This window comes from Cupressus sempervirens, chromosome 2 (assembly GCF_028749045.1).
Source record: "Cupressus sempervirens isolate cs-2001-9-10 chromosome 2, ASM2874904v1, whole genome shotgun sequence".
Taxonomy (NCBI): Eukaryota; Viridiplantae; Streptophyta; class Pinopsida; order Cupressales; family Cupressaceae; genus Cupressus; species Cupressus sempervirens.
The window spans coordinates 614,139,383-614,148,646 of record NC_143119.1 but is presented as its reverse complement, the minus strand read 5'-3'; the positions used below and the strand labels follow the sequence as shown (position 1 = coordinate 614,148,646).

The 9,264-nt window shown below is 32.6% G+C and overlaps 1 protein-coding gene across 1 annotated transcript; it reads right to left on the bottom strand.

The window, feature by feature from the left end:
• Positions 1-203: 203 nt before the first annotated feature.
• On the bottom strand, positions 204-2,828 carry LOC149574880 (Ubiquitin carboxyl-terminal hydrolase family protein). The gene is made up of 2 exons (XM_089814730.1): positions 2,692-2,828; positions 204-2,483 (listed from the first exon to the last, which is right to left on the bottom strand). Exon 2 carries the CDS (start codon positions 2,410-2,412, stop codon positions 979-981), a length of 1,434 nt encoding a protein of 477 aa, XP_089670856.1. The 5' UTR covers positions 2,413-2,483; positions 2,692-2,828; the 3' UTR covers positions 204-978.
• Between the last annotated feature and the right edge of the window lie 6,436 nt (positions 2,829-9,264).

The following is a 9,264-nucleotide window of genomic DNA, read 5'->3' as shown; positions in this document are numbered from 1 at the left end:
CCTCGAGTAGCAAGAGAAAATTTTCAGCCAGCACATTTTTTAAAGACACATAGCAACTCAAAGTCTCAATGTATCTCAAAAATAAAGCTTAGATTATAGTTTCTGGAGTTGTCTACAGTTTTTTTAAGACATTTGGCAAAAGAATTGAAGTATTCATTTTTCATGAAACATTAGCAAAAACCATTCCCGGAAATAAATCAGCATACCAAAAGAAAAAAAAATTCAATTAATTAAAGCTTTGATCAGGAAACTTCTCGGGTTGGGATTAGGTTATGGAAAAACCAGAAAAAGATTGTTGCAGATATCAGGATAAAAGCAGCAGTAAAATTTTGGACTTTAGAGAAGACACGGCCACCTCCCAAAGCACCGATTAATTACAATTCAAAAAAAAATTCTGCCATTGTGAATGAAACTAATATTGAAATCAAAATATTAATACCTCTTGCTGAGCCCAATTAGTAACTTCTGCTGCAAAATGGTGAGAAATCATGCAACTGCAATCAGAAAGAATTGACATCCTTAGAGCTTCAACTCTGAAAAAATCAGAAATTTCTTCTCCTCTGCAATGAAACAGTATAATAATAGGTAAGCTCGTCCCCAAATGTAATCACAAATTCCGTCTCCCCCAATTCAAGATAACACAGCTTTATGTCCATACAACATTTAATATGTCAAGAGGAAATGTTCCTCTACTAGATTCCACCCACTGAGGTATAACTCTTAAGCATTTGATCCTATTAATGGTTAGCTGCATGTTCTCCTCAAATTTGTTCCAGTACAACATCATTAATTGGATGTATTTGTGGAATCCATTTTGTATTTTCCGCTGTAAAATGGTGAAAAATCATGCATCATATAATCAAACAGATTAGATTCTGAGAGGTAGCGTGTAGGTAGAGGCACTGAAGAGTTTATCTAGATGTAACAAATACGTTCATGCAACGCTCTCAACCTAGGCAGGTAGAATATTGTCTGTAACTACTCTTCCCCTAATTTGCCAACCATAGCCTCTTGCCCTTCCTTGTCCTTACACATTTCATCTTCATCTAGCCTGCTGGCATTCATAATCTCCTTGAATTCTGGATCACCCTCCCTCAACAAACCATAACTAAACAACTTTTCCTTAAAAACCACCAAAGGATCCTTCTCAATCAAATCCTCCCCTACATAAGCATCTTTCAGAAATACAGTCCAATTCATCTCAGTTCCTGCCAAATAAAAGGTGCGATGTTGCTCCTTTAATAACTGGCGGGTGTCTTTTCCTAGCCTGAATTCATCCTTGAACTCGGCTAGATGATGTATGGAAGCCTTTTTCTCTAAAGTCAAGCTAACAAATTCATGAATCAAACAAACTCTATACTTCTGCTCATTCAAAGAATCCGGTTCAATGCCGGAGGTGTCAGAGTAGGGTGAAACAAGAGGAAAGGTGTTGAGAGCATTCAATTTCTTGACTCCTTCCTTACTCAAATGGAGACTTTTAGCATATTTAACACGAAACACAAATGCATTTTTAACTTTCTCTTCATTACCAATATAACTAGCCTCCAAGGCTGTAACAGCTAATGAAGGGTCCCATTGTGTAAGCTCCACAAACCGACAGCCCTCTTCTTCAACAACACGAAAAAACTGTGGGTATAGCTTAATTCTGTCTCGGAAACTATCTGTAAGGCCAAAGATGTGCCTACAATGGTGGAATTTGGACATAGGAACACGTTTGTTCACAGACATCATAATGAGCTTTCTTACTGTATTCATCCTGCTTATCTCTGTTTCCTCTATGATTTTATGTTCTTCCTTCAAAAGCCTCTCCATGAGGTCAGTGAAGCCAAGCCACATTTTTCCATCAGTGTGTCTGTAGAGCTGAAATAGGGCAGGATGTTGTTCAATATACCTTGTGACTTTTCTTCCTCTTGGAAACCCCAATTCCCTGTACATCTTTCCCGCATCGTCTAGTTGGAGCACCTGCTCGGGTACCCTTGATAACCATTCTTTTGTTTTTATCAAAAACCTAAACGCGTCATCTATATCCACAATATCTTCGAACGCTGAAACCCTCTGGTGTTTTTGCTGTACTTTCTTCTTCGTTCGGCCCTCTTTTATTTTCTTGGGTCGTTTGATATGTGAAGCATATGTCGTCATAGCAGCATACTGTAAGCCCTTATTTTGCATTGGATTGGGTGTGCGTGATCCCCAGTTTAATGCATTTCCATGAGGCAATCGATGCCATGAACACATTAATGCATTTTGGGGGCCAACAAGGGGAAAAAATTGAGTCGCATGCCTAGAACATCTATAATTATCATTTCTGTTACTTGACGAGATCATCCGCCATTGAAACAGATTGGCGGGACAATTGCTATGGAAGAATAGCTTAAAACACTTCTGCTCGACAAACAACAATGCACCCCTCATTTTTCCCCCTTCCCAATCAGTGGGATTAATCCTCACTCTGCATCTTATGAAGTACGAAGGCTAAAATTTCTCTGAGGTCAGAGCAGAGAAGTACATATATCAGATAACTTGGCATTTTTTTTAACCTCTGTGGAAGTATAAACTAGGGTTTAAGCGTTGTTTGAAGAGCATTGCATTTCACTGATCTGAAATGCTGGACGAGACTTCTTATTGAAGAAAATAAGCAAAATTAAAGAGATTGATATCGGTTAAGGCTGTGAAATGAGAGATCGTACGTACCCGCTTGGCCCGAATCGGGAACCCATATTGATCTCATGGCAACTGCTCATCCGTGGCTCTGCCCCCCGCTAAATCACCCTGGCTCCATACAGAGACCCGTCAAAAAAACATCCGCCAGTAAAAACGTCGAGAAAAACAATTAGCAATATAAACAAATATGAGTACATATTAACTTAGAGGACTAATGTAAGCCTATATTAAAAATAAAATCTTAGTTAAATATGTTGAAGTTTGGAAAAAGTTAATATTTATAAATAAATAATAATAAAAAGTTTCATTATAACTAAAAATAAATAAATAAATTCATGTTTGTTTTTTTTTTATCAGTAATAGGCTGGAGTCAAGGTTAATTATTATGTATTATTATTAATTATTATTTTATTAAGTACGGGTAGATTCGAATCCAAGACCTCTTCGATAAGAGGCTCATTGTGTTGTAGGCTCTTGCCTAAAAAATAACTCATTTTACAATTGATTATAATGCATTTTATGATATGGAAAGACAATATGGTGATAATATCTTTGAAGAAGCATGGAAGTATAAATTAGGGTTTACGTATTTTTTGAAGGGTGTTGCATTTTGCTTATTTGAAATGTTGGATGAGATTTTTATTAAGAAAAGATGCAAAATTAAAGAGATTGTCGTCAGATAAGGTTTTGAAATGAGAGGTCGTATGTCCTCCACTAGGAACTGATATTGATTCAAGGGCAACTACCCATTCATGGCTCAAGCTCCCTATGTCTATGGAACTATGTCTATGGGCTATGTACACTAGTATATCTATATTAAAAATAAAACCTTAGTGAAATATGTTGAAATTTGGAAGAACAAAAAAAAAAATTCTAATAGTTGTAAGATTTTGTGTTTGCAACGATGAGACAATAGATATTTACTAATATTTTTTAAAACTATAATTTAATGTGCATAAGTTAAATTAAAAATTAATTTTTAATACAAGTAAACTAAAATTTGATTTAATAAACTAAATAAATAATAGTTTATTAAATTAAATTTGTTTTAAATGGCTCTACTAAACAAACATGTGAATTATAGCGAACAAATTACACAAGCTTCATACTTTGGAAAATTGAAGTATGTGAAACTAGCAAGGCTTCCAATGATAAACAAATTTAATATTCTTAGTTCAATCACAAAGACACCAAATAAGGGAAAGAAGAATGATTTCAAGATTCAACTAGCACACAAGCCCTCTTAACCTCAAGGTTTCAGCATCCTCTATCATCGATAAGCAGAATAATCTCTTTCTCAAGACCGAATATGCAAGGACTGGTCGGTTTGAAGAGTATGCGAAAAGCTTTGTTGCACATGTGAAAGGAGAAAAAGTAAGCTTAATAAGGATCAAAGATTTGTGAATAAAAGTTGTTAGTTGAATTTACGATACAATGAAAAAAATAATGTTTCACAATAAGGAGAGCCACACAAGCAAGGTCATGAATTATTTTTGTAAAACTAAGTGCTCTGTACCAATAAATAACACATTTGAGGCACTAATTGGAGAAAATAACATTAAAGGTAGTTCAATCCAGTCATGGCATTTTTGGCAGCCATCGAATATAGAATGCTAAAGGAATCTCTTTCAGATTCTAGAGAATGGATGGACTATTCTTTGTAATCGCAAAAGGAATAGATTAAACATTAAGCCACGATACGACACACAGGATGATTTGGGTGGCAACCAAATTAGGAAGCAAAACAACATTCCTTAGGTTAGTACTTTCACACAAACAAATTTTTCAAAGGAAATCTGTTAGCAACAAGAAATGTGATCTTAAGAAAAATTCAAGAGAAAATAAATGTGCAGTGGACGGCTTAAACATCACACTAAGCTTGATTCGTAGATTAAAAGTGTTAAATAGTCAAAAAGTTGACTTATATTTTCAAGCTCAATTTAGGACTTCCTCATTCACTCACATGAAACATTCAACTACAAATAATAATTTGTTAGCAAGATCGTTCAAAATGATCAAGAGCAATTCAAGGCTTCAAATATTGAAATCGGATCAATGTTTTAATCAACTAAAATGGGAGGATTGCCTAAGTATCAGTCATGTGACCATTGATTGTCTATGGAATGAATGTCACAAATTTGGGTTGATAACATTCCATGGTGGTAGCTTCATTTCTGACTTTGACTTTGCCCTGTGGCTATGTTCTTTGTTCAAAGGCGAGGTAAGTACAATCAAACTCCAGCACAACTTTGTTTTTGTAGAATGCTCAAATCAAAAAGTTAAAGATAAATTTTTAAATAGTCTCACCATGTTTGTCAAGGGATTCACAATAACTTTTATTGAATGGACAGAACACATATATTTATTTAAATTTCCATTACCCTTAATCTATCAATGGATCAAATTTCGTAACTTTTCACTAGAACTCATGAATATATCCATTCTGGCAAAAGTTAGACATAAATTTGGAGGCTTAAGAGATTTAACATAAAACTTCAAAGCTTCTAACTTGATGAAACTTTTGGTAGATTTTCCTATGAACGAATCCCTTAGACTTATTAAGATTATTACTAATATTTATGTTCAGCACCCTAACTTCTTAATGGGTTGTGTTCAATAAATTAAAAAAAACTACGAATTCTAATCTCACATAAGCATTCTATAAACCTTCAAATGGTAACAATTTTCCAACTAATAAGGATATTCATTTCAAATTCTTAGATAATAGAGGCTTTGGTTTTCTTTTTATTCCCATGAACTCAAAAGAAGGGGAAACTCCAAAACCATATGTTCCCTTATGTGCTCGCCCCCTTCCTTCCCCCTCTCAGAAATCCAACCCTAAGCCTTGCTCTTTGACCTTCTTGTCCTTACGTAGTTATGCTTCTCCTTGTTCAAAGAAGTCCCTAAACATAGAGTTACCACCTATAGAGATAGGTAAATTGAATTATAATTTTAAAAAATTGGAGGAGGTAAAAAACTTATTTAGTCAGATTGAACATAAAATATTAGCTCTTAGCAACAAGATGAAAGACATTGCAACAATTCATGAGGAAGTACTTAATATATCAAAACAATAGGAACTAATTAAGAAAGACCTTGAAACAAATATTTAAAATACGGATGAACTACTAGGTCAAATCAAGAATAATCAAGAGAATTGTATAAAAGTAACTTTTGATGGCCACCATTACCAAGATAACTTTAATCACAAAAATGTAGAGATTATAAAGACTGCAATATCAAATTCCTTCCTTGATCAAGATTCTAATTTGATAAAAAAAATAACATAGTTATGTGTAATTTGATTAAGAATCAAGTTAGTTTTGCAATTAGTATCAAGTTAAACCCATAAATTTAGCCACAAAAACCACCAATAGATCCATTATCAACAGTAAGGAGAATTGTAATGTTAAAAAGTCAATAGACCCACAATTCAACTCAAAAGATCATATCTTGGCTTTAAAAACATGAATCCATTTATTATCGGTATAGAAAAATAGACTATACACTTGCATTTATTTGTGAATTATAAGTATATAAAATCCACATAAGCGAATAAAAAAGTTAATTCCATATAGAACAATAAAATCCAATGCAGTGGTATAAATCTCAAACACATCGACTCTGAATTCACTCATAAAATAATTAAATAATATCATAAAGCCTCACAATAACAATTTTAATTAGATAGGAGATTCATTATTTAGATACAAAAAATTATTTGACATCGACACTTTTAATGCAATCACCAAATTAAGATAAAAATGAAGGTAGGATCAAATACACCAATATATTATTAAGGATAGTAAGAATGTTTTTTATAAGGATTTTTATTGAAAGACTTCAGCCATCTCTGAAACCTAGATATGATATGTTCTTGATATCTTGCTAAGTATTTTCTTCGATAATTCAATTCTAATTTTATTCTATTTAGTTAATTATTAACAAAATTATGTAAAAGGTTTTCAAGTGTTTAATCTAATGATGATCTTGGTCAAAAGGTGTTGTTTGTACACCAAATATCTAAGACAACCAAATTCAAGGAAAAATACAATATCAAAGGGAAGCCATAATCATGGGAAATCTATAAAGAACGTATATCAAATTCATGATCAAATCAAGAACGCAATCTTGAATCTCATAACTATATAAATAAGGGATTACCCTTAAAACTATTTACGTACTCTGTAAATTGTTAAATTTCCCTACACAACAAAGGAATCATGTACAAACATTGACTAATTAATATAAAAATTGGCCTCAATTGTTTGCTGATAAATAAATAAATTTTTAGTTTATTAAATAAAAAATTATTTTACTTAAATTAAAATTAATTTTAGTTTAATGTATGCACATTAAATCTTTTTTTTTTAAATATTAGTAAATAACTATCGGCTCATTATTGCAAACACAAAAGCTTGCAACTAATAGTTTAATTTATCATATACTAATTGATTGTCATCTAAATAAATCTTCCCATAAAAAAAACTATTATAAAAAATTAATAGGAAAATAACATAAAATAATAATAACACTTATACAATGAAGAATAAAAAGTAAAATAAAAACTAAACTAATTTAAAGTCTATTGGCTAAAAGGTATGAATAAAATAATCATTCAAAAAATCTTCATCAAAAAATCTATTATGAAAAATTAATATATAAAAATTAGTATGAGAAATACTAAAAAATATATTTAAAACATAGTAACTCCTACAAATATTATATTGGCTAATTTTACTAATGTACTTAAAAGAGTACTTTTAAAATTGACAAAAATTAATTTTAAAAAAATGCTTTGCTCTGAAAAACATGGCGAAAAAAGTGAAGTTGCGTGCAAATTCAAATCACCCCAAATCAAGCTTTAATATGTTCTGACAGCAGAAGAAATCGCTCTCTCCTCTAAACACTAGCAACAAGTTTGAAGCCCTTTCATCGTGGAATTTTGACCAAAGTAACAACTGCAGTTTTGGCGAAATCAATTTCAAGACCCTAGTTAGGCAACATACCAAGTGAAATGAGGAAATCCTTGTGAAACAAAATTGTAAAAATGAAGAAAGATGGCAAGTGGTGCAAAACAAGAAAAAATGAATCCAATCACGGCAATATGAAAAAGAAAACCAAGCAAAACTTCATAGGCAAAAAAATTTCTTCAGCAAAACCAAGTACGCGTTGTCATCCAAGTAAAACCCTAACCCCAAGGTGTGCATAAAGTCTCCCTTGAAGAAGCTAGCAAAATGGCCCCCAATCATCTTTGAGTCTAACAGTGTCCCCCTAAGGCAGGTGCCAAAGAATATGCCTATAACAAAGCACACCTCTGATCCACCAAAAAGTAAATGTGACCACAATCCAAGGTTAGAAAATTCCTACAAAGAAAAAGCAGTGTATATTCTACCACACTGGAAGAATCATCAAGCAACAGTAAAGCAAAGAGCGGCAAGAAACACTGAGCAAAGATTCCCAACCATGAACAAAGATTGCAAAGAAATTATCATCAGCAATTCACATAGCGAAGGAAAATGGGAGGATTGCGAAGCAAAGGGCAAATACATGTACTGGAACAATCCGCCAAGAAAGAGAACTAAGCTAGTACACATCATAGCAAAGAAATGGGGTGATAAGGTAAGTAACTTCACCTCTTTTGTAGATAAATATTGGTTTATTCTATGTTGGAACTCAAAGGATAAAGAGGAAATTATGAAATTAGATAATTATTTTTACAAAGGACATCACATTAATTTTTCAGCATGGAAACCAAACTTTAACAAAAAAATAAAATCAATCAAATGGATGGAAACCATAGAAGTACCATCATAACTAATGGAGGAAAAGATTATTAAGAAAATTGGGGATTCATTGGGAACAGTCATAGGTTTTGAAAATAACATAGATAAAGAAAATGTAATTAGGGTTTTGGTAAAATCATATCTAAATAATACAGTTAGTATGAAAATAATTACTAACGATCCCATATATTACTTAACATTTAGAGAATACTCAGGAGATATAAACAAAATTAATGACTCAAACTTAATCAAATCGCATATTAAAAAGAACATTAAAGATAGCATAATCTTTAAAGGGAACAAATGCAAAAAGAAAGCATGGGAAGATGAGATTACTAAAGAGTTGAAAAACTATAAAGGAGGTCAGAATGCAGAAAATGAAGTAAACAATTCTGATAAAAGAGAGCTAGAAAATAGTAAAGTAACATTGCAAGTGGAAAAGGATAAGGATGAATTGATGGGAACAAACTAGATGGAAAATATAAACTATCGGCACTCTCTGAGCAAATTCAAAAGGTGTAAGGACTGCCAAACGGAAAAAGAGACTATTGAAGAAATGGATTTCAACATCGTTAAACTTAATAAGCTCTATCGTGAAATCCTTCTGATACAAAATGATCTAATAGACTAGAGCTTATTAGCAGAAGAAGTACATAAGGAACATAAAGGAAAAAGGATAAAAAATACAAAAACAGGGGAGTCATCAGGGAAAAAATGATGAGCAGAATGAGAATCAGAGGCATGATCAAGCAAAAGAACTAACTGAAGTTGCAGAAATGGAGCAAATGGACCAAAGACCAAATAAAGGAAATAATCA